The sequence below is a fragment of the Melospiza melodia genome, chromosome 19 (assembly GCF_035770615.1).
Source record: "Melospiza melodia melodia isolate bMelMel2 chromosome 19, bMelMel2.pri, whole genome shotgun sequence".
Classification (NCBI taxonomy): domain Eukaryota; kingdom Metazoa; phylum Chordata; class Aves; order Passeriformes; family Passerellidae; genus Melospiza; species Melospiza melodia.
In genome coordinates, this window is record NC_086212.1 from 6,757,296 (window position 1) to 6,782,827 (window position 25,532).

General features: G+C 47.4%; 2 protein-coding genes across 2 annotated transcripts; one reads left to right on the forward strand and one right to left on the reverse strand.

Annotated features, from left to right (window-relative positions):
* Positions 1 to 2,931: 2,931 nt before the first annotated feature.
* On the reverse strand, positions 2,932 to 6,317 carry GHRH (growth hormone releasing hormone). The gene is made up of 5 exons (XM_063172162.1): positions 6,232 to 6,317; positions 5,281 to 5,412; positions 4,508 to 4,612; positions 3,269 to 3,406; positions 2,932 to 2,995 (listed from the first exon to the last, which is right to left on the reverse strand). Exons 1-5 carry the CDS (start codon positions 6,309 to 6,311, stop codon positions 2,932 to 2,934), a joined length of 519 nt encoding a protein of 172 aa, XP_063028232.1. The 5' UTR covers positions 6,312 to 6,317.
* Positions 6,318 to 16,305: 9,988 nt separating this feature from the next.
* Positions 16,306 to 24,379, forward strand: MANBAL (mannosidase beta like). The gene is made up of 4 exons (XM_063172213.1): positions 16,306 to 16,348; positions 17,585 to 17,633; positions 19,319 to 19,510; positions 21,942 to 24,379. The coding sequence occupies exons 3-4, from the start codon at positions 19,361 to 19,363 to the stop codon at positions 22,047 to 22,049; spliced, it is 258 nt and encodes an 85-aa protein (XP_063028283.1). The 5' UTR covers positions 16,306 to 16,348; positions 17,585 to 17,633; positions 19,319 to 19,360; the 3' UTR covers positions 22,050 to 24,379.
* Positions 24,380 to 25,532: the final 1,153 nt, after the last annotated feature.

Consider the following 25,532-nt stretch of genomic DNA (forward strand, 5'->3'; position numbering starts at 1 on the left):
GAAATATTTTTTTAGCCTTGTATTTTGTTACTGCTCACTTAGAAGCTTTGTAACTAATTCTTTCTGCTGATGCTTTGTGCTAGGACAGAACTTTCCCTGTGCCTCTAGAGCTGCAGCATTTTATCCAGGGAGAGCAGGGATGCAAAAGGAGAATCATGGAGTGCCCCTGTGATGTGTCTTCTCTAAGCTGTGTGTGTTGCTATTGATTGTACTACTTATGGATTAGGAAAGATTGTTTTTATTATTTTGGTCTTTTAGTCCTCAGATATTTTTTATTTGCTTTGTTTTTATATTTAATCTCACAGAGTTTGAGCATTTGTTTCCTCATTTTGAAGCAAACTGAATCTCCAAAGGAATCTCTTATTCTAAATAGCTGCACTCACCCATCCATTTAATCACAGACTTAATCACCCAAACACTTTCTGAAATGTTTTCGAAAGGGTTTTGATTTTATTGGCAGTATCCAATCCAATGTTTGCATATGCCTTTTATGCCACTTAACAGAGTTTAAATAATTTTTGCTACTCTGTCTACTTACTGCTTTAGGAATCTTTTTCATTGTTTGTAATTCCTTTCCTTGTAGTAAGTCCCAATGGCTTTGAGTGTGTTGTTACAGAATATGCTTAGAAATCCATTTTGGACCAGGCTACTCAGGTGATTCCTTTGTATATTTCTGCTCTGTGGAGCAAAAGGAAGGGCCTGTGGAAGGGCAGCAGTTATCCTTTAGTGCTCCTGCTGCTGCCACAGCTGCACTGCTCTCCCTCAGCATCCTCTCAGTGTTCCCCATCCTGCTGGGTGCTTTGTAACCCTTCCCTAGAGCTGGAATTGTAAAACCTGAACAGGCTCTAACAGAGGCAGTTGGTACAAGGATGAAATTATTTCCATGCACACTCCTGTTCATGGTACCTGACATGGTACCTGAGGAAAAATGAGATGGTAACAGCTGCAGACCAACATGGAATTCTTGGAGTGCAAGGAGGGAAGGCTTCCTAGGCCTAAACACACATTTATATGGTGATATATATCACAATGTGTGATTGTATGTATATTATATATCATTGTGATTCCAGCCTGGTGGTGTTATTGGTACTGGAGCTGGTGCCTTTGTTAGCCCAGTTTTGAGTCATCCTTAGTGCACTTGACAACTGTCTCTGAGGAGCATCTTCCTCAAGAAACTTAGGTCTCAACAAAAGAGCCACCTTGACCTGCTGTTGGACAGGTTTATTTCAAACAACTCTTATTTCCTGCTGCTGATGGGAGAGCAGACCCCATCCTGATGTTATTTACATTTCTGAAGACATAATTACACAAACCACAGGGGGATTGGGGTGAGAGGGAGCAAGGAGCTGTATGAGATCACTGGGCTAATAACTGACTCCTTTTAAAACATTTACAGCTGCAACAGGAGGTTGAGTTGAAACAGTGACAGCCCAATCTGATGCACAGGGATCTCCTTTAGCTCTGGCAGAGCTATAACTTCAGCTTGAACTCCTCAGGGCTGAGCAGGAACCATAACTGAGCATTTTAGAGTTTATTCTGTGTCAGGCAGGCAGCAGCAGCAGCCCTGGGCAGTGTTTCCAGTGAATGGGAGATGTGTGAATTCATCTCTCACCTCACCCTGATCCTTGCTGTGTGTGGCTGTGCCATCAGCATCAATTTAGAGAATGCTGTAATCAATTTACTAAGTTGCCTAAAGGTGCCTTTTGGTGGCCTCATCTTTATTAATCAAGCCCTCAAACAGAAAGATGACTTGGCAGAAATTTTGCCACACTTTGTGATTAGAAACCTTAATTAGCAGACAGGATGTCCCCAGGATTACAAGTCTCTCACTTGTTTTAGTCTGTGTAGAGCAGCCTGAGGTTAAACTACAGAGGTTTGTTGTCTAATTTAGTACAGAGCAGTATTTCAAGAGGGGAGTTAAATTGTAAAGACTGGAGTAAATTAAGTGGTGCTTCAGCACTGCATTCCTCTGATCAGATCTGAGGAGTGTGTGCATCAGGTTCCAGCTGCTCACATCTGGGAGTGTCTTCACAGCCTTGAAGGGCTCACTGTACAGTTTGGTCCATGAGCTCTGAATTATTCTAGACAGAAAGAGGAGGAAAAGAGAATTACCAGAAAACTTCATAAGCACACACAGACATTTTTTCATCCTTTGGAGGCTTTTCCTGACTGACCTTATGGGTGGAAAGGTAACCAAGTCAAGCATGGCAAGGGAGATGCTGGAATGTTATGCTCTCACAGCTGTGTGATTTATGTATTCTGATCTTCCCTCTCTTCCCCAGTCCCTCTTTTGTTCAGTGTGCACACTGATCTCTCCACACCCCTTTAAATCCTGCTGGCAGCACTGGACAGGCTTCATTTCTGTGGGACAGCTGATCAAGGGAAGGTATTCCCAAGGATGGATGGTGTGCTGTCTCTCATTCCCTCAAGAATGACAAGACTTGGAGCATAATTCAAGTTCCAGCTGACTGTTTTCAGGAGTGAGGGATACAGAAAACAGTAAAACTATCTGCTGTTCTAGTGCAGGGAAAACCTGACATGTCCCAGGGACCTAGAGACAGGTTCTGCTGCTGGAGAAAGATTTTGTCTGCCTTGAGCCTGGCCTAGACCCTCAGGCACCCCATCTCAGATAGCTTTGCAAGGCTGCTTTGGGCTGCTGCAAACCTGTTCCCAGGCATCCACATGCAGCTCCACAGCACTTGTGTTCTGTCTGTTCAATCTAGCAGGGTTTTAGGTACTTGATAATATTGATTGGGAGCTTTTTCCCCCTTAAATTGCAGCAAGCACCTTTTTCATGGGCAGCAGTGGGAGCTGGCATTGCTGACGGAGAGCCTTCAAGCCTTGAGCAGTGCAGCAGCAGTGAGTTATGCACAGGGTTGAGCAGGGAATGGTACTCACCAGAGTGTGGGGAGATGGAAAAGGGAGAAATATTTACATGAGCTTGGCCAGGGTGCTGGGAAAACCTTCCAGCCCACTGCTGTCAATGTCCTGAGGCCTGCCAAGGAAGAGGACAGGGATGGCATCACTGGGATCAAGAGAGAAATTATTTTTTCTGCTATTTGACTGGATTACAAGGCTGAGAAGACAGCAGAGTGATGTGCTGCTGTGTGGTGCAGGCTGTTCTTATCTGCACCCTGCTTGTGAGCTCAGCCTTATTCTTTCCCCGAAAGGACACTTAATTCAGCATGTTCACCCCTGTTAGGCAGGCAGTGCCAAGGAGCTGGGTGTGCTCCTGCAGCGGGCAGAGGATGACCTGACTGCCACCCACCTGTGGCTCTGCAGGATGGCTCCCAGGAAGTCCCTCAGCACCATCTGCTGCTGGTACTGGCTGTCCATCAGGATGCTGTCGGACTGGCGCCGGCTCAGGAATTCCTGCAGCCCCTCCCCTGGGCTGCTCTCGCTGCTTCTGGTGGGTGAAGATGAGAAACCTCTTTGTTTCTGACATGCTTTTTGTGCCTCACTCCAAGTTTGGCTCAGCACAGAAACTGAGCCTGCTGGGACTGAGCCTAAGGAAACTCTGCTTAATTTCAGAAAGGAACTGGGCACCGTATTTGCTGCTTTGTTAGAAGATGGGTTGGGCTGGCTTGCATCTGACCAGTTGGTCTTGTTCAGTGGCAGTCAGTGATCTAAGCAGCCAAGGGTAATGGAGAGGCTGTTTTCTGTGTTCAAACCAGGGCAGGGATAAGGGTTCCAGTCACAGACACATTTTGTGAAAAATCCTTTCATTAGGATTTTTTTTCCTAAGAAGCTGAGAAGCCTCAGAAACGAAATGTAAAAGTAATTATCTGCTGCTGTGGAATGCAACAGGTGCATCTGTGATTGGTCTCATGTGATTGTTTTTAATTAATGGCCAATCACAGTCCAGCTGTCTTGGACTCTGGTCAGTTACAAGATTTAATTATCATTCTTTTCTATTCCTTGCTAGCCTTCTGATGAAATCCTTTCTTCTATTCTTTTAGTATAGTTTTAGTATATAAATATAATATAAATACTATAAATATAATATAACTATAAATATAATATAAACAATATGAATATATATAATATATACTATATAAATATATATCATATAAATAATATAAATATATAATGTAAATAATATAATATACTATAACATATATCATAAAATAATAAACCAGCCTTCTGAAACATGGAGTCAAGATTCTCATCTCTTCCCATGCTGGGGTTGTCTGCAAATTCTACAGGTTCCCTACCAATGAAGGATCATTGCAAACATTATCAGCAAATATTGTTGCTTGTTGGTATTGCAGCAGAACTCTGAGCTGATCTGATGCTTACAGCCTTGGAGGAAAGCATTAATTAGGATGATAACTGTGATTAGGGGTATCCAAGACTGCAGGGATGCAGAATGCCCTTTGGGATGTGGAGCAGCAGGAGAGGTTGGTTCTGCTGCAGTGAAAGGCAGCCAATTCTGCCAGGTGTGTGGAAAACTGCCCAGGGTAATGGGCAAAACCCAGCCCTAGGGCAGCAGGGTGCTGGGGCTTACCCAAGCCTCTTGCCAATGATGGTCTGGAGGAATTTTCGGGCTGAAATCTGCCCCAGGAATTTCCTGTAGTTGTCAGTGAATATGGCGTCAGCGTGGCGCTGCATCCTGGGGAGGGAAGGAAGCACAGGCTGATCTCTGAGCTGTCAGTGAGAGAAACTGAACAGCCCACACGTCACAGGGCTCATTCCAGGGCAGGTCACCACAGCAAACAGCTGGTAGTGTGGGACTGCATCAGTGTTGGAGGGTAAAAGGATTTGAGGGAGCTCAGTCCTGACATGGAGGCAGCAGGGAAAATGAAATACCTGGGGCAGGGCTGGGTTGAGCTGTCCCTGTGCTCTGCAGCAGCACCAGCACCTCCTGGGAGGGCTCTGTCTGGGACAGGGTGACACAGCCCCCAGCACATCTCTAGGCTGTGGTTAGACCCAGGCTCCAGAAAATCCACAGGTAAGGGAAGCACAAACCCCTGGGCTGGTGCCACTGTCGTAAGGGTGAGTCCTCTGTGCTTCAGACAGAAATAATGATCCTCTCCAGGCAGAGAGGGAAAGGAGAGGCTCTAGCATCCCTGCAGATAGAGTCCCAGAGCTCAGTGGACAATTCTGTTCCCTGCAGGAGCCCTGGGCGTGTGAGCCCGCCCCTGTCAGTGTGTCCTTGCTGGTGGGGACAGCAGGACACGGCTCTGGCCACGGGTGATGGTTTGGGACTAACTGAGCTGCTCCTGGGCTGTGACCAGCACTCTGTGCAGCAGCAGCAGGGCTGGCAGGGGAGGCACCAACCTTTTCTCAGTGGGGTCTGTTAGGAAGCCCTCCTCCTGCTGCTGCTCTGCCAGGGGGCTGTGGCTCTGCAGGGAGCTGCTGGGCTGCAGCTGGAAGCTCACGGCCTTGCCAGCAACCGGCCCTGGGCTGAACCTGCAAGAGAAACCCCAGGCACGCTGAGGGCTGTGCTCAGATCCAGCTGGGGCTCAGTCTTCTTAGCCATCATGCCCTACTCTCCTGCTTGTTCTTTCTCCATTTTTCATCCCATCTTAGCAGTAATACAAGTGCTGTCTGTCGGTCTCCCCAGTCAGAAAGTGCCCTGAAGCTCTCCCAGCAGTGGAAGGATGGTTTGTAGAGCTGCCTCAAACACACACCCCCCTCCCTGAGCTCCCAGCAGAATCCCACTGTTCCTGGTGTCATTGTGCCATGCCTTTGGCACAAGGCTAAAGCATCTTCTATGGGACACTGCAAATCCACATTAGAGAAGCCAACACTCATTTTTATGTTTCTATTCATTGTCGAAGTACAAATCAGTGTTGCAACTTGTAAGACCCGACAAGGAAATACTTGAAATATTAATAGGTATCTGTAGATTTCATGTACTAGAATATCTGCAGTTCTGACTTCAGTGCAGGTGCTCTGCAGCCACAAATTTTTATCAGTGTTTGGGCTGCAGGTGCTGCCTGCTCTGGAGATTGCCAGATTTCCCTTTACAGAACCCAGCATTCAATTCTAAACCCAAACCCAACTGTTTGGGCTGAAATATTCCATCAGGGGCCTGCCTTCTTTGGAAATCACCTCTAGGCCAGCAGTGTACCAAAAAAATTAAGACAGGGCAGAGGAATAGGCCTAGAAACACATTTAGAACTCATCTTTCAGAAGTGCTGGCAACTTTAGTTTGGCCGCTGTTTATTCTGCACAAGGTCAGAGATGAGGCAGAGTGAGAGTGTGGGTAAAGCACTCAGCACTTACCTGAGAGCTGGGTAGAGAGGGGAGGAGATGGAGCATGAGACTAAATGCAGGAACAGGAGCAGGGTGGCCTTATCCAGCATCTTCCACCCCTTGGAGTCACCTAAAATGCAGAGCAGCTGAGTCAGGGCACTGAGGGGAGGCCAAGTGCCACCCTTGTGTTCTCAGTCCCTGTCACAGACATGTTTTATGAAAAATTCTTTTGCTAGGATTTTTCCTCCTGAGAAGCTGAGAGGCCTCAGGAACAAAATGTAAACAATGATTATCTGCTGCTGTGGAATGCAACAGGTGCATCTGTGATTGGTCTCATGTAGTTGTTTTTAATTAATGGCCAATCACAGTCCAGATGTCTCAGACTCTCTGTTCAGTCACAAGATTTTATTCTCATTCCTTTCTATTCCTTGCTAGCCTTCTGATGAAATCCTTTCTTCTATTCTTTTAGTATAGTTTTTGTATATCATTTTCTTTTAATATAATATATATCATAAAATAATAAATCAGCCTTCTGAAACATGGAGTCAATATTCTCATCTCTTCCCTTGCTGGGGCTGCCTGCAAATTCCACAAGTCCCTCTACTCATTTCTCAGCACAGAAGGACTGGAAATGTTCCTCTGAGGCTGTGGTGCTTCCCAAGGCAGAACTGTCTTGGTGTGGCACAGTGGAGGGCAGTGGCTGTGTGTGATGCCCTGGAGTCTGCTCTGTCAGGTTTTGGTGCTGTGGGAGCCCCTCACTGACCTGGAGGTCAATGAAAGAGCTCTCTCTGGGGCTGCTGTGAGCCCCAGGAACCCCTGCAGGGCTCTAAAAGCACCTGGATGAGGGCAGCAGTTGGCAGGGATGTGAAAGGAACCTGCACAGAACCTTCTGCAGCCAGCCCTGGGACTCCACCTGCTCTGCTCTCATGGCTGTACCTGCAGAGCACGGGTCTGTGCCTGGGCTGCCCCTCTGGCTGTCCAGAGGCTGGAGAGAAAGAGGGAAATCCAAACAAAACTCCTGGGCAGAGGGGCAATACGGGCACAGAGGTGCCGCTGGCAAAGCCATTTAACAAAGACAACTGCTGGGCTTGGTTTGCTAAACAAAACAGAGCCTGTTCATTCAGTGGAGAGGCGACAGGACTGGAATATGGAAATTATGTCCCTTTGGAAGGGCTGCATTGCTGCTGTGGAGAGGGGACAGGACTGGACTATGTAAACATGTCCCTTTGGAAGGGCTGAGGTGCTGCTCTGGAGAGAGGACAGGACTGAAATATGTCAATATGTCCCTTTGGAAGGGCTGGGTTGCTGCTCTGGAGAGAGGAAGGACTGAAATATGTCAATATGTGCCTTTGGAAGGGCTGAGGTGCTGCTCTGGAGAGAGGACAGGACTGAAATATGTCCATATGTCCCTTTGGAAGGGCTGGGTTGCTGCTGTGGAGAGCAGCTCCAGCCTTGGAGCAGTGAGCCGGGCTCAGCCGTGGGTGCAGTTTTTGTGTCCAGGTTTGGCTGAAGGGCTGAGGATGACTCAGGCCGGAGCAGCCCGGGGTCACCCACCCTCGGGGGCTGAACACCGAGCTGAATGCCGAGCTTTTGTCCCTGGAAGCAGCAACAGGACGAAGGTATTTCAGTGAATGCCACTCTTCCCCAGCTTCCATTGAAAGCGACTGATCTTTTGCTCAAAGAAGATTCTTAAAGAATGTGGATAGGAACCTTTAAAATACCAAGTTTCCCTGTTCCCTATCTTATTATACACAAGAAAAGAGCAGAAAGGTGTTTGATCTCCCTTGGAGGAGGGAAAAAAAACTCTCTTCCAAATGTATAACGAGAGTTCCCTGTAAAAGGAGCAGCTCCCAGATGGAAAGGGCTTGCTTGGACTTCTGATTGCCCAAGTGAACTTTCAAGGATTGGATTTTACCCACGGGGGAGGAGGGAGGGAGGCTCTCTGCTGGAAAACATCACCAGTGAGCTCTCCTTTCTGCTTGGGCAGAGCAGAGAGGGGGAGGCTGATTGAGGACCTGAGCTCTTGCAGTGGGTCTGATGTTGACACCAGGCAAGTTAATGACAGAATTATTGGCAGTGCCAAAAGTGCACAGACAGACATGGAAAAGGTGTCCCTCTAAGGAATGGGGTTTCTTATCACCAAGTTGTTCTCACCCAGGCTCTGTTTCCAGTTACTTGTGCTCCCAGATGGGACCAGCAGCTTCCCCAGCATTTCCCCTGGGAATTGCACAGTAGCTCCTGCAAAGCTCCTTGTGCTCATGGGTGGCATCTCCTCCTCCTGCACAATCACTTTGCCCCACCAAAGAGCCAAGGAATGCTTAAATAGACTTTGATAGACAGACAGGAGTTCTGCTTTTAGAACAAATCCCCTGCTTCCTTTTCTTTTTTGACTTTTTCTTCTGAATTTGGAAAAACATGCTGCTTCTGCACCTCTTCCCTAAATATCTTCAAGAAAATATCAAGTCAGATCTTTCTAGATAGAGGAAATTATCTATGGCATCTATCAGTGGTTACCAGCAGACCAGCATCTATAGAAAGTGCCAACCAGGAGATTTAATCAGTATTAGAGAAGCCTCTATGTGAGCTGAGAAGTTAAGTGCCAATGTAAATGAAACCCTAGCCCAAAGTTGTCTGCTTCCCCTTCCTAGGACACTGCCCTGATTACCATTTTCTTTCTGTCTCTGGCTTCTCTTTAAATGTTGGATTTTTCTCTAGAATTGCTTTTTGAACATTTGAGATCCTTTTTTTTATTTCTCTACTATTAGTCTCTTTGAAATTATTTTTGGGGTTTTTTTTCTGGCTTTGTTCTTCTTCCCCTATCCTGCTTTGTCTTCTCTCCCTTAGCCACAGCCTGCTTCCAGATTTGGGGGGTATGTCTGTCTCCCTTTCTCCTTCAGGAATAAATAAAAAATGAAAGTTCTACATCCCTTCCCAGATGTGTCTGCATTTCAGAAGAGAAGATGGGAAATGGAAGTGTCACCCTGTGTGCAGGCAGCTCGACAGCTCTGCAAAACATTGTCACCTTCGAAATTCTCCTGAGGTGAGGGACACCTTCCCTTCCCATTCTGGCAGCATGTGCAAAAATGATTAATAAATAAATCTCCCTTAAGATGAAGAGCTTTTAGCACCATTCCAGCAGATGAGGTGTAATAGCTTTGTTCCATCCTGTGCACTGGGAACAGCAGCATTGTGGCCGTGATGTTGGAGAGCTGGGTAACTGCCTCTGGCCAATTCTGAAACCTCAACCTGAGCAGTCTTCAAAACACCTCTGTGTAGATGAAATGAAGCTTTTGCCATGCCTGCTGTTTTACAAAGCTGAAACTTTCATCCCCTGAAATGCTGCATTAGAAAAGCAGAAATCCTTTTAAGTGCCTCCCTGTGCCCAGGCTGGCTTTGCATTACCTGTAGCACTGAGTTGTGTTCCTCCTCACACTTTGCTTTGGCTCAAGCACAGTTTCATTGCTGGGTGAGTGAAACACCGTTCATTTGCCAGGGAAAAAGAAACTCACATCAACATAGCAAAAGAGAAAAATGTGCTACAGCTAGTAACCATCTAACATGTTTTATGAAGCTCGTCTAGCATGTTTTATAAAGCTCATCTAATATGTTTAATAAAGCTCATCTAACATGCTTTATAAAGCTCATCTATAGGATAAATCCATCGGTTTGCATTTATGATGTAGCTCAATTGTTGTTTCATTCTGTGAGTTGGTACAAAAACGTGTTGGTATAAATCCTGAGATGGTACAAAGGCACCTGGCAAAGCTCATTCCTGATGCCAGCTTTGATTGCATTTCAGTGGAATTTAATTGTGCCCAACTTCCAACTAGACATTACCTTGCTAAATGCACAGAGAGAGGCTCCCACTTACCTTTCCTGGAGAGAACCAGCTCCTCCTGGATCAGCCCCTGCCCAGGTGCTCCTTCCCCGGCTGCAGATCCAGGCTCTCCTCGGGCGCTGCTCCGGGAGCCTGCGGGCTGTGCCGGGCACGGAGGGCACTCCCGGAGCTCCCGGTGCCCTCTGGCTGCCAGGGAGCTTCATCTCTGCCTTTTATACCTGAGCTCCCTCCGGAGTCCCGTGGGCTTCCACCGTCACAGCATCAATTATCCTCCTGGATTGCAAAGGCTGTGTTTGCATCCTCTGTGTGTGTGTGTGTGAGTGCAGAGGGGGCTGTGCCACAGCCCAGGGTCATTTGCACGATTTCTCTTTATCCCTCTAAGAGTGAAGAGCAAATAACAGCAGTAATCTGGCAGAGTGAATGACAAATTCACTTTGCCAGGTAAACTTCGTTTTTCCCTCTGCAATTCCATTTTTTCCTTCTGCTCCACAATGAGAGTGAGTTAACCATTAGTACTTTCTCACGCTGCATGAACAGGAGGGTTGATCTTTTATTGCTATTTTATTTTTCTTTGATTATCAGCCTTTTCCTCCTTCTCCTTTGTTACTCACACCTGCACCAGGGGGGCAGTTCAGTCCCTCACAGACCTCACAGCCTCACACCAAGCCCAGAGAGCAGCTGGAGAGCCCTGCTCCATTGATGTGCTCTGGAAAGAGGCAGGGGTGTTCCCTGGGGTGCTGCAGCACCAGCAGCTGTGCTCATCCCTGGAACAAGGCTCATGAAAGCCCCATTAAAACCAGCACAGAGCCTTCAAGCCAACAAGACCAGGACAGTTCAGAGGAGCTCCAAATGAGGTGTCAGCATGAGCTCCACCTGCCAGGTTTTCCATATTGACTTCACAATGCCCTGAATTGATGGGGATGCAGACTGTCCTGTCTGAGGGCCTGCAGGACTCCGTGATGGGAAGAAGTTTCAGCAGGTGAGATGACTCATGTCTGCTGCCAAATTCCTTCACCTGGCACCACAGTGGCATCCCAGCTGCTGGTGGCACAGAGGGAGTGCAGGGAGGGTGGTGCAGTGGGTTGCCTGTGTGTGCAGGGGGTCAGCACCATCCAGCGATGGTTTAACCCAGTTATTGTCTCTTATTGTTTCTTGCAAATCCGACAGGTGTATCATCTGTCATCCACTGGAGATGGGGATTCCTGGGTAGTACAGAGCAGATTTTCCAAAATCCTGGTCCTGGTGCACACAGCTGCATGCACTCCCTGCAAACTAAATGGATTTTTGTTAGCTTTTATTGAGTCTGTTTGTGTTCTCTCATGTGTGAGGCCAGTTGCACTAATTTTTCAGCATGACTTATTTTTCTTCTACTGTCTTGGTGCTGCACTGGCAGAACAGATGAATCAGATCAAGCTGTTAAACCAGTGCTATTTCAAGGTATTATCTTACAGCCTGGTCTGGAGCTGATTCTCCATCCAGCTGGCCCCTTGCCTTACACAGAGCTGATATGATACCAGGCAATATTTCTCTGATCAAGGATAACCAGTTTATAACTGCCTTGTTCATATCTGCCTGCTGCCCAGCCTGGGTTGGAGAGCTGTGCTCATATCTCAGGAGAGCTGCTTCCACAGAGGGCTCTATAAAGCTATCATCTATCATCCCACGGCTCTCCTGGTGCTGCCCAGGTTGGGTTCCTGCCATGCACAGTTGGACCCAGCAAGACCCAAAACAATGGCTTTGGGTTAATTGAAGGGGCAGCAGAAGTTTCTAAAAACCCTCGAGGCTCTGTTGGGTGCATCCAGCTTAGGAGTTCTGCAACAGCATAAACAGAGCAGCATTTCTGTCCCTGGGATTTCCTGTCCCAGCTTCAATCAAAACCTTCCTGTCTTCCCAGGACCCAGAAAAGGTCAATTTTGGAGCTTCTCCACCAGGCTCCACAGGCTCTCCCTCTGGCTTATGCAGAAATATCTGTGAGAGGTGGGATGGTGACTAACTTGTGGCAAATGCCCTAATGGTGAATTAAACAGAACTGCTAAGAGTAAAAATTATGGATTTTTCTGGGTTTGCCACCATAGAGGTGGGATGGAACCCATTTTGGTTTAAGTGTCTTTTCCCAAGTGGCAGAACTCAGGCACATTATAATAAATTCATAATCATTTAATTGCAGCCTTCATTACTGCTGTGTTCACAGTAACTTTCATTTCTAAGTTCTTTGTAGAAATCCTGTCATTCCTGTGGAAGGCAAGCAAATTAAAATGAGATGAGAAAGACAAGATTTAGCCTGTGATACCAGTTCTTTCTAAGGAAGAAACAAAAAAACCAAAACTCCAACCCAGCGGGTGTGGTGAGACTTGCCATTAGAAAATTATACAAGACTTGGTTTCTTCTTCTTGGAAGGATAAAGTGTTGAGACTTGGATCTTCAGATCCTCCAGACTCAACCCTTTGAACATCAATGAGTTCCTGAGGAGAATTTTTCCTGGAGGAATTTAAATTGGTAGAAAGCCCAATACAAACATTTATCAAAATAATCTCAAGGAAGGAGACACTCTGGGTAAGAGCACTGTGTGCACTCTGAGAACGAGTCTGAGGCAGGGGATCAGATTAAAAAACAGACTAAATAAATCAGAGATTCAAAATGTGCAAGAAGGGCTGTTGGAAGGACTGTCTCATGGTGTTAAAAGCCTGCTTGAAAATCCTGCTTAATCTCCAGACATGAGCTGTCCCTGAGCCTGTGCCACAGAGCGAGCGGCAGCAGCCTGAGAGATGTGCTTGTGTCAGGAGGCACGATGGGCTCTGCAGGTGGGATCCATTTATAGAGCCTCTAGATACCTGTCTGCCTCTGTTTATTTCCTAGCAGAGCTCTGGAGCGTTTCAGCACCACCCAAGTGAACTGCCAGGGGTTTCAGCCAGGCATCAGCACGTTGCACTCAGCTGGAGGCCTGAGAGTTACTGATTCCTGAATTTCTGGCTCTCTAAACACCATCTCCTTCCTCCTCCAGCCGTGGCAGACAGAGCTGAGATGCCAGCAGTGAATGTCAGTAATTAAGGAGCTCATTTTTGGTCTTAGCACTCTCATTTCAGTTTGGAAAGGAGCCTTGGCTAAAAGGTTACACAGTATATTACAGCCAGGATCGGTGAACAGGGAGAGGCAGCTTCAATCCTTTGAGAAGCCTCTGATAAAAAACTGAATAAGAGTGAGATGGTACTGGCATCAAGAGGGCAAAATGTGGTTTATGGAGAAGGAATGAGGAAGGCTGTGTTTCCAGTAAGAGATGAGAAATAAGAACAGTTGTCAGTAATTTTTTTTCCTGGCTGAATACAAATGTGCAACCTGAGGATGATGAGATCTTGGAGCACAAGGATCACACATACAGTGAGTGATAATAAAGCAACCTCACTGCAAAGACAAGCAGGAAATACCACAAGAAAGAAATGTAGAAATTACTAAAAGAAGCCAAAGATTATTTGGATTTGAAGAAAGACTTCTTGCCTGAGCATTGTCCCTGCTTAGAACAGAGTGCTGACAAAATTGCCATGTCCACTTGTTTAATCAATTTTAGCTTTGAAACCCACTTACATCCAGTAGGCTCTGGGGAAATCTTCCTTTTTTTTAATAAACAGCTTCCCTTTTTTGTCATTTCCAGGCAGTGCAAGGAGTGGGTCAGTGTGGGGCTGGGGAAGGTGGGGAGCCACAGTGGGATGGTGGCACCACCTGCTTGTGGCTCCTGCCCTGGAGGGTTTGGGGGGAAATAGAGGGGGAGAGAAGGGGCAGGAGCTGCCTAAACACGGCACATTTCACCTGCCTAATTCTGCTTGGAGTGAGTTGTGCCATTTCTGTTGGGGAGAGAAGAAAAATAATAAAATATACAGTAACAAAGGTCTTTTTGCCTGCAAACTCCATCTAAAAGGACTGGAGCCTGTGAGGTGTATGGGCAGCAGCACCAGCACATTCAGTGTACTGGTAATACTGGGAAGAATTTAATCTGCCTGTTAATCCATTCTGATAAGATCCCTCCTGACATTTTCAATAATTATTTTTTCCTTCTCAGTGGTTTTTTTTTTTCATCCCAAACATTTAGAGTTTGGGAGGTAAGAAGGTGAAAGGGCAGAATTTACTGCTTTCCTGAGCTCTGGAAATATCCCTTAGTCACTCACCAGGGTCAGGAGAAGCTCCATTTAAGAGCAATTTTCTCTTAGGATTATTATGCCAGAAACTTTCTGTGTATAAATGTCTCTGGCTTCTGCCATTCACTCAGCAGTGTTCTCCAGTTGTCTGTAATGTCTTCTGCACTAAAAACCATGAAGGATTATCTAATCCAATTGCTAAAAAATCTTTGAAATTGTTATCATTAATATCCACTTGATTCAAATGCTTGGTAACAGCCTAGAAAATCCTTTTATTACAAATACCATACCTTACTTCCTCAGTAGATAAGTAACTGATTAGGTTTCCCCCAAAGTATTTAGGCTCTCTGGTAATAAAGCTCTGCAGAAAAACCAACCTGGCACTTCTGATAGTTTAGGGATAGGAAAAGGGCAAACAAATCAGATTCCTTAAATACCATGAACAGAGTAAAACAGAGCCCAAGGCATTTCCCCCTTTGTAGCTCATCCTATGGAGCCATCTCCAGTTCAGAGCTGGAAACTGGACAGGACATTAAAAATAAAATTAAAAATAAAATCCCTGTCAAGAGCAACGCCAGAAGCACATCTTGATTGTTGCTGCCAGAGTATGTCAAGGGAGCAGGTGAAAACCTTGTGGACAAAGAGAAACCCACCAGGACTGGAAGGCCACAGAATTGGGATTAAAACCTGTGTGGGATTAAAACCCTCACAGAGATTTAGGGGGGTGAGGTGGAAAGGCCTGGGGTGCTTCTGCCATGGGCACCCAGCCAGGATGAGAGGACACAGCCTCAAGCTGCACCAGGGGAGGTGTAGGTTGGACATCAGGAGGAATTTCTTCACAGAAAGGGTGACAGTGTTCACAGGGGTCCCAGGATGAGGGAAAACATGAGGATCTGACTCCGTATTTCAGAAGGCTTGATTTATTATTTTATGATATGTATATTATATTAAAACTATACTAAAATAATAGAAGAAAGGATTTCATCAGAAGGCTAGCAAGAAAGAATGGAATGATAACAAAAGCTTCTGACTCTCTGAGAGTCCAAGCCAGCTGGGCTGTGATTGGCCATTAATTAGAAACAACCAATCAAAGATGCACCTGTTGCATTCCACAGCAGCAGATAACCATTGTTTACATTTTGCTCCTGAGGCCTCTCAGGAGAAAAAATCCTCAGGAAAGGATTTTTCAGATAACATGTCTGTGACAAAAGGTGATTAGACATTGGAATGGGCTGCCCAGGGAGGTGGTGGAGTCACTGTCCCTGGAGGTGTTTAAGGAAAGACTGGACGTGGCACTCAGTGTCCTGCTCTGGTTGACAAGGTGGTGTTTAGGTCATAGATTGGACTGGGTGATCTCAGAGGTCTTTTCCAACCTCACTGATTCAGGGATTGTGTGACCCAGCAGGCACCCACAGGCTCCCACAGCTGGGCTGGGCCCACACACCCTGGGGCTGATTGACCTCAGGGGTTTGGAGGAACAGGGCAGTGCAGCCCCAAACCCCACTGCCCGCGGTGCCCAGGCCCTGGATCGCCCTTGGGCCGCCCTGGGCACGCAGTGTGCAGGGGTGTGGGGTGGCTGCACGGGGCAGCTGCTGGGGGGCTGCTAGGGGCTGCTGTTAGGGACGGCTGATGGCAGCCATTGCTAGGGATGGTTGCTGGGGTGGTTGCCAGGGGTGGTTGCTAGGGACAGTTGGTAATGATGGTTGCTGGGATGGTTGTCATGGATGGTTGCCAGGGCGGCTGATGGGATGGTTGCTAGGGCAGTTGCCAGGATGGTTGCCACGGTCGGTCGCCTGGATGGTTGCGGGATGTTTGTCACGGTCGGTTGCTGGGACGGTTGTCACAGACGGTAACCGGGATGGTTGTCACGGTCGGTTGCCGGGATGGTTCCCGGGATGGTTGTCACGGTCGGTTGCCGGGGCGGTTCCCGGGATGTTTGTCACGGTGGGTTGCCGGGGCGGTTCCCGGGATGTTTGTCACGGTGGGTTGCCGGGATGGTTGCCGGGATGTCTGTCACGGCCGGTTGCCGGGATGGTTCCCGGGATGTTTGTCACGGCCGGTTGTCACGGTCGGTCTCCGGGGCGGTGCCGGGGCGGGCGGTGGCCGGGCCGTGCCGGAAGCGCTTCCAGCGGCCGGGAAGCCGTTCCGGGGCGGCGGGGCCGGGAGCGGAGCGGAGCGGGCGGTGAGCGGGGCCGGGCCGGGCGGGCTCTGCGGGCACGGGGCGCTGGCCAGGGGCGGCGGTGGCTGCAGCATCGCCCCGGGGGCGAGGGCAGAGCCGGGGCGGCCGCTGGTCCTGCCGAGACCGGGCGGCACCGCGGGGCTGGCCCGGCAGGGTGGAGGGACGGGGACAGCGGTGTCCCCTCCCTGGGGCTGCCCAGCTGCTCTGCCACAGCCCGGGCACGGCTGCCAGCCCCCGGGCCCCTGTCCCAGGCCGGGCTCCTCGGCCGTGGATCCAGCGGTGCGGGCAGGAACAGCCCGTGGAAATTGCACAGGCTCCATCCCGACACCTGCTGAGCCATTTAAAAGTTCCAACTTGAGCTTTCTTTGGCCTCCTCTGATGGAATCTTTAATTGTCAGAACTTATTATTTATTTATCTATTTATTTATTTATTTCCACCCCAATAAGAGGCTAATACACATTGCTTTAGCTATTCCCGTGGCTTTGCCCCCTGCCAGTTGTTTATGTAGTGCCAGGTGAAGACATCAGCTGGGAAACACAGTGCAGCAAGAAGAAAGGCTGGAGTGTCTCCTGGCTGGTGCACAGCCCTGATCCTGGAGATATGATGGTTATTTATCACAGAGGGTGTTCCTGAGCCATGGGGAACAGCCCCATCCTCTGTGGTGCAGTTTAAGAAGAGCTGCTTTAAGTGTGGCCATGGTGAGGTGGTCTGTGGGAAAGGCAGCTGACAACCTGTGGAGAAGAAGAGATGTTATCTGAGGAATAAGTGGTGAAACTGAACTTCCTGGGGACAGGGAGGAAGGCTCCATCATCCAGAGACCTGTTGGCTTAGGTGCAAGGCAGAGGCTTTGGGCATTGTGTGAACCACTGGAGTTTTTTAAAACTGAGGAGTTTTGCTCAGAGTTGGGCTCCAGTGATGACAGGAAAATCAGTGGTTCGAGGGTGTGTTGCCTGAGCAAGCAAGGACACTGCTGTAATTAGCTGACCACAATGCCAGGTTCTTTCTGACCATGTTTATGGCATTTTGCCTCAAATGGTGATGGCAGCTGCTGCCAGCCTGCAGGAGAGCTCTTGGTGCTGGTCCTGGCCCCTGGATTTGTTGGAGAAGTACTAATGCCCTCAGGGAGGTGAGCTAGAAAAGGGGGAAGGAGGGAGAGTTGTAGAAGATGAGGACAGAGATTTTTTGCTTTCATTGTTTGTGTTTCCTTTTCCTGTTTATCTCTGTGTGTTGTGTTTCAGGTGTGTGAATCGGGGTTGTCAGCAGGAGTTTGTCCTGAGGAGACTCCAGGTGAGGAATGAAGGAACTTCCCTTCCTGCTGTGTTTGAGGACAGGGGCCAGGGGCAGGCAACAGTAATGCTTTCAAAAGATATCCAGATGAGATAAATGCAGCTCTGAGGTGATTCTGTGTCTTGGTTAGGAACTGCTGCCTTAGTGGGCTGGGAGAGGTGATTTAAAAGGCCAAAGCAGTTGGGATGGGCCACATGCATGCAGGCTTTGTTCACAGCATTGAGCAGCCTTTGGCTGAGCCTGGCTGGGTCAGTGTGTCCTGACTTCATCTGCAGGTCCCACACAGCCCCTGCTGACTGAGATTGAATCAAAAATTCAAACATTTTCCTTCACTGAAGTACAGACCTGGACAGGACCTCGAGAGGTCACCTATTCTTATCTCCTGGTTCAAAGGCAGAACTTTATATACCCACACCCATCCCAGGGCAGTGCTTATCTGATCTGCCCTCCTCAGTCACCAGCAGCAGGGATTCTACAGTCTCTCTATTCCAGGGGCTGGCAGTCTGTGCAGTTGGAAATGTTCTCCTGTCTTAAAATTCTAAATAATATTCTGTATTTCAGCTGAATGAAAATGAAATAATTATTTTTGTAGTTTATTTACCTCTCCCTTTAATGTATCACCAAGTGATAGTTGCCTCTTGTGCAATGGCATTGAGTTGATTCTCAAATTTATCAACTATTACTTTGCTGGAATTTGCCACATTTACCATCCTTCTGGACTGGGGCACATCTGCAGATTGCAGCAATCTCCTCCCAGCCTGAGAAATGCAAAGATATCTCCTGCTTTGGAGATAATTCCTAGGGGTAAACTCAGCACACAAACTCAGTCACACCCAAATTTTAGTGGTACAGAGAATTGTGGCTCTCAGTGAGCAGTGCTGATCCAGGGAATGCACACTGGGATCAGCCAGGTCAGGAAAACCGAGTGGGGCACTAATCACAGCTGAGTGTGATGGCATCTCAGACTAATTGGATTTCCCTTTGGGGACTTCCTGAGGCTTACTCTAGCAGTTCTGGCAGTGAGTTCTCCCTCGTTGTGAAAAGCCATTACTCATTCATAGGACAAATTGACAACTCCATTAGCAGAAGATAAAGGGAGGAAGGAAGGATGGTCTCATGGCTGAGAAGCCTGGGACCCAGGAGATCAATATTTAACTCTGCCACAAACTACCTGGGAGGCTGTTTTAAGTTGTGTGGGGCTTAGTGTAACCAGCCACTAAAGCCACACTTAAATTTGTTCACATAACTTGTTCCTCTGCCTTCAACTGCTCTGTTTCTTTGTGGTTTAAGTTGCTGGGTTTGTACAGCATCTAAAACAACAAGGCTGTGACCACAGAGACAATATAAGTAAAAAATAAATGGTAATCAACTTGCATGTGTGATCAACTTCAGGAAGAAATTTATTCTTGTTTATTAAGCTCTTCCCTTATTGTTTCATGAGCATGGGTCATATTTTGTCTGCTCCTCATCCACAAATGGCCTAATACCAGGAGTTGGGTGCTATTTTTGTAGGCAGGTGACAAACACCCAAATTAAACACAGCTTTCATTTTCCTTTTTGTTATTGCTGCAGTTGATCAAGAGTATCTCCAAACCTCCATGAGGGGGTCTGTCATTTTTGGGTAACAGAAAGCAAATGCCAGAAAGGATGATGCAAAAAATTGCTCTGTATTTTCCCCCTTGCAGTTACCAGCCTTCTTGAGAGCAGTAGAGAAGGGTGCACTGACAATGGCTGCAGAGTTGGATTTCTCCCCACCTGAGATCCCTGAGCCCACGTTCATGGAGAATGTGCTACGCTATGGACTCTTCTTTGGAGCCATTTTCCAGCTGATCTGTGTGCTGGCCATCATCCTGCCCGTGTCCAAGTCCCACAAGGCAGTGAGTAGTGCTCTTTAATATTGATATAAATGGGCAGAGCCAGGGAAAGCAGGATGGGAGGGAATGTGGAGTGGCTAATGGAGACACAGCTGTCCCTGGGATTGGTGGCAGTTTCATTGTTCAGTCTCCTTCCTTCTCTCTGGCTTTTCCACCTCCAGCTTCTGTCTTGTGATTTACCACTAGGTAGGAAAGTCAGGAACAAATATCTGAGCCAGGATCTCTCTTAATATCAGTGAAAAAAGCAACCTGAAGCACTGACAAGGTGCTAAATGCATGTGCAGTTCCTGGCTGCAAGAGAAGGCATTGTCCCAACCCATATTGTCATCCTGCTGCTGATTTCCTTCATTAATTGCCAGGCAGGAGCTGCCTTCAGGACATGACTCTGGGCTTGAGTTTGTGTGTGATTTCTGGAAGCAAGGTGCAGGTGAGATTTCTAGTATTTCCTAAAGGTGAGGAAAGCAGTTTTCAGCACTGACATCCCATCCAGTGCCCAAGGGTCCTTTGATGTAGCTGGCACTGGAGAAGTTGAAAGGGAAAGGTTGAGGTGAGCTGTTCCTCTAGACTGAGGGATGTCCTGCATCTTCCTGGCTTTCTTCATTAAATACAAAAATGTCTTTGGTGCTGGGGACAGGTATTTCAGTGCTGCAAGGTGATCAGGATGCAGGTTTGGTGCTGTGATACAGATGTTCATGGTATATTTTCAGTAACAACTCAGCATGGGGAGTTTTGTTTTCAGACTCTTTATCTCCATGTTTGCTCCCTCCTGTGCAGAGGAAGCCTGGAAATTTTCAACCTCTTGGGGGAAGGGAACTCCTCAGGATGAGGTACAGAGTGAAGGATGAAGTTCATAACCCAGTTTTTCCACACATTTCTTTAACTGCTGCTGTGATGTGATGCTGTCCTGCCATGGGTCATGCAGCTCCCAGCAGGGGGATGAACAGGCAGTGGCATTGCAAGTCTTAGAATCTTAGAATCATTCAGGTTGGAAAAGACCTTCAAGATCATTGAGTCCAACCCTTGCACTGTTACTCTGCAGTCACCAGCACCTGTCTGTCAGAGTCCATCATTTCCCCAGTAAATTTTTGAGAAATACCAGGTAACCCCATTCTTGAAAGTTGGAAAAAGTGAGAGCTTTGGTCTGGAGTGGGAAACTGGAGACCAACCCCCAATTAAAATGAGGCTCAAGGACCTTTTACTGCTTACATCTGCAGTATGCCTTGATGTTTGCATACTCTAGTGTTTATTTTCTCCATATATAAACTGTCCTCTTGATGTGCTGTCCATATGACTTGTTTACAAGACCATAAACACCACAGGCTGCCTCTCCAGATCCTGAGAATGATGTTTGAGTCTGCATAGGATATTGGGGAACTTGCTGCCTTGGAGCCTCAGACTTTGAAGTTTGGACATTAGAAGGCAGCAGTGTTCACGTTATGGCAGCAGCATTCTGCCTCCCTGAGTAACAGCCAGCTCCCTGTGCACTGATCATAGCTTTGGAAAGCCAGCCAAGTCTCCTTCCTTGGAAAGCCACACAGATGTGAGCTGTAATAGCCCAGGAACTTGAGAGACTTTGAACCAAGCCCTTTGATTAAAAGTCCACTGTCAGATGCTGCCTCCCCCTCCATTATCTGCAGTTCTGGCTGGGAAGCTTGGAACTCGCACGTCTTGCTCAGCCATTTTTGGTGTGTCCTTTTCCAGTTGGCACACTCAGGCTGAGAGAACCCAAGATGCTAAAGCAATATTTATACTCAAATCCATTTAATGAAAGGAGGCAATCTGCATGTGTGTGCTTTCTCAGAGGAGACTGGCGCTGTTCCCTTGTGTTTTCACAAGATAACTAGGTTTTATTTCCCATGGCTGCAATATTATCTCTCATCTTCTCTGAAGGAAACAAGCATCACATCTCAGTATTTTGTTAGTCCAGGTGAAGAATGCTTTGCCTGCAATTCCCTCCTCAGATTTTAGAGGTTCTGAACTTTATATTCTTACTGCTGCTTTGGGGAATATTTTTTTGTCTTGCGCATGATAGTGATTAATGTTTGGCAGAAATGCCTGCTGACTGTTTCCATGTATCCTGGTGATTATATGTTATCTTTTCCTAATTCAAATAGTTTTCATTTACTGTTGATTTTCTTCTTGCCTTCAAAGTTTTTCTTCTCCAAAGCCTGTTTTAGATATTTAAGCTTTTAATGGCATCTCTGGTAACAAGCTGTTTCTGTGCAGAAACTCACACTCATCAAAAAGCACATGCAGAAGGAGCAGAGATGCTGCTGCTCGAGTCTCATTAAATGTGGCCTCAGTTTGACATCAATGTGTTCCAACAGAGATACCCAGCACTTGTTTCTTCTGGCTTATACTTGAATCCCCAATGCAACCTGTTAGCAAATGGTAAAAAAAGAGTTACTGACTGTTTCTTAATTGATTCTTGTAGGACTCTGACAGTTTTGAGCCCAAGAATTCAGAGCCAGTGAAGAAGCCAAAGGCAACTGCTCCACAGATAAGCAAGAAACCTAAGAAGGAAACCAAAAAGAAACGATAGAGGTGTGACTGATGAGCCTCCCAAGACCAAACAACCACCTGTAATTGTGCTTCCTCAGAGACAACATCAAAGGCAACTAACTCTCTTATAATGGTTTTCTGGCATTGCCATCTTTTACTTTTCAGGGGCAAGGGAGAAGAATCTTAGAAGAGTGGAAGGGTTGGGGTTCTGCCATAGATTTCTTACAAGCAAAGAGAACTTCACATGTCCAGGACTTCATTTGACCTGATTAATGTGTCAGTCACCATTAAAGTGACTTCTTCCAGTTCTGGTGGGTAGAGAGGGCTGTTGGCCTGGCTCCTCCCTGCTGGCTGGGATTTGTTGTGAAGTCCCTGTGGAAAGTGGAGCATGAGTTTGCTGCTTTGGATACCGGTTTGTGTTGTGCTTTTTGAAGGCAGAGGGATCAAATGGATCAAGAATGCCACACTGCACAGCTTTGTATTCATCTCTGTTGTCATCTAGTCTGAAATACATAGCTGCATTTTATGGCTTAATCATAATGCCTTTGTCATATTCTTTAATTCTTTAGGTAATAACTCATAGGATTCCAGACTGCTGGAGATGAAAGCTTTCATTTCCCCAGCGTGGCTGTTTCCCCACCCATGCACTCTTCCTTTCCATTCCCACCTTTGAAAGCAGGTACATTTCAGGGAGCTGAGGCTGTGGTGGGGATTGCAATGACTACAAGAATCAGGAAACAATTTGACTCTGGAAGGTGCAGAATTTAATGCCTGTGCTAGGGGAGTTGTTCTTGGAGACTTGGGCACTGGAGAAGAGGTGCTGAGGTGGGAGCCTGGTGCACTGGTGGTGTGTCAGCCTGCTCTGCCTCTCTGTGCCATGAAAAGGGATAAACCCTCCTGCCAGCTGGCTGAGCCCTGACCACGGGCCCTCTTTCAGCACAGCTGGGCATCACTGCCCTTGCAAATCCCCTCCCAGCCTTCCCTGCCACAGTCTGCTCCATCTCCTCTGGCTGAGCTCCTCCTGAGGGTGAACACCTTCTCAGCCTGAGGAGATGGGGTATTTTAAGATGCAGGGGGTGGCAGGCCAGCTGTGTACCATGACTGCATGGCAGGAGACACAGACACTGTGTTCCTTCAGGCTCTGGCTCTCCAGGCCCAGGGACAAGCCAGGGTTGGATTTAAATATGGCTAGACAGGGCTGGAAGGAGATAGGTGGTGACGTAGCCACGGAGTCTCTGCAGAGCAGCTCAGGCTTCCTGATGCCAGCTCACATCTTGGTTTGTTTGATCAGGAGTGAGTCAATGGGAGGAGAACCTGCTCTCTGAGGCGCACCCAGGGTTCAGAGCAGCTTTGAAGGAAGGGTTCTCCCTGGCAGGGCTGCAAGTCTGTGATCCTCTTTACATACACACACTCCCATCCTCGAGTCACAAATGCCTGGTGAGCCCAGGTGTGTGTTCTGTAGCAGCAGGTGAGCAGCACACTCACAGAAACCATCAGTGCTGAGAGCAGCCACGTCCTCTGCTCACTCTTGCTGGTTTTGGGGGTGACAGATGGATCTCAGAACCAGTGTGGCTCTGGCTTCCCCGCTCCAGGCTCTCTGATGCTCTGAGCCAGAATGCTGGCACCAAGTTGCACTTCTTAAAATCCAGCTTGGAGTTCTGCTTTAAATTCTGCTTTTCGAATTAATTTTTTTTTTTTTTGAGCTACATGAAGGCAATACCAGGAGGACAGAACAAAGCATAGGAGACACAAGCACTCTAAAGTTGCTTTAAGTTCTCAGTACAAAGAAATATTACAGAAAGTTCCCACGCAGATAACAAAGAACAGTGTTGTGCCATGAGTTTCCATGATGGACCTGTGCTCTGTCTCTGATCTGCAGGGCAAAGAAAAGCCCTGAGTGGATACTGCAGATCACTCTTTCCATTTTAATACATGAGAATGGTTTTATGTAAATTCCAGCTTTCTGCAGGTCACCTAAAGCAGGGAGTTAATGCTTTAATGGAATCACAGGACACACGTTATCCAAAATACAGAGTCACTCCTGCAGCTCAGAACCAGTTGGCAGTGGGCACTGTGTGGCTGTTACTGAAACAGCAGCTGCTACATCAATGTCCACATCCAGCTGTTTGCAGGCTGCTCGCTCATTGCTCAGTAGAAATCATGGATGTTGGGGTTTGGTTCTGGTGGGGGGAAGAGGGATGAAGATAAATTCCCCAGTCTGTTCCTGACAGCTTTATACCTATTTGAATGCTCTTGTTTGCTGAACTTAGAGTCTGTAGAGATTACCAATAACCCATGTATTTTAGTTTATCCTGAAATGTGTAATAAATGCCATCAGAATCTTTGTTATAAAAGAAATCTGTGTTTAAAGTTGTGCTGTCTGTTCCCTCACATTTCACTGTGAAAGCTGCCAGAACTCCCAGGCTATAGGAACACAGGGACATAAATAACTTATTCATTAAAATGCTCCATTAAGGGAAATCCTTTCAGATCCTTTAATCTGGGAGAAATTGGTTAGTTAATACTGTCAGGCATGTGTGGATCTGTATCTATGTTTGACTTGGAAGTAGCAAACTATTTCCTAACACTGCTTCACCTTCCTGGAAGGAGGGAGAAAACCAGCCAGTGACTAAATCAATTTACCCCCTATGAGAGGTTTTTGGCTCTAAGAGCTCCCATGAAGGTATCCCCCCCCAATAAAGGCACTGATTGTTAACAATGCAAGCAGGGGATTTGATGGGGATTCAGCAGGCTGGTAAAAGGGATTCTCAGGAGCCCAGGTTTGCATGGCTGGAGCATGGGGCTGTCTGGTGGCTCTTCTTGGCTGCAGTGAGACCAATGTGGCAGCCAAGCTCTGGCAAGTGTGTGTTGGTTCCTGGTAGCCGAGCTGTGGCAAGTGTCTGCTGGTTCTCTCACCAGAAAACCAAAGCAGAGAAGGACTAGTGTGGCGACTCCTTTAATTCCCCAGCACTTTTCTCCAGGCTGTTTTGTAATTAACATCCCAAAGGGAGCTGAAGACCTCATTAAGTCAATTTTATTGAAGGGGAGGTTTTCAAAGGTCTGTCTCCAGGTACCTGCCAGTAGGCAGCACCTCTGCAGCCACACCTTGCTGTGCCAGCCAAAGCCAGGAGCTGGCTGAGGATTTCCTCTGCTGGTGTGTGTCACAGAGCTCCTGTCCCTCAGCAGGACATGCCTCAGCTCTGTAGAAACGTGGCTGGGATTTGCGAGCTCTTTCCCTGTTTCTGATCACATTGAAGCAGCTCTGCCTCTCTGGCCAGGCTGTGGCCGTGGCTGTCCCCTGGAGCTGTCCCAGGCTCACAATGCAGCCTTGTGCTCCCCCAGAGCCAGCAGCACAATCCCTTGAGACACACTAATAAGTAGCTCGTGACTGGAGTTCCAGTTCACATAGTTCAATTAAATCCCTGTTAATCTTGTTCAGACCTAATTTACTTTCATTCTCATACACACTCCTCTCTCAGCAGAGATTCTGCCGAGGTTCCCTGCTGACAGGGCTGGAGAGCAG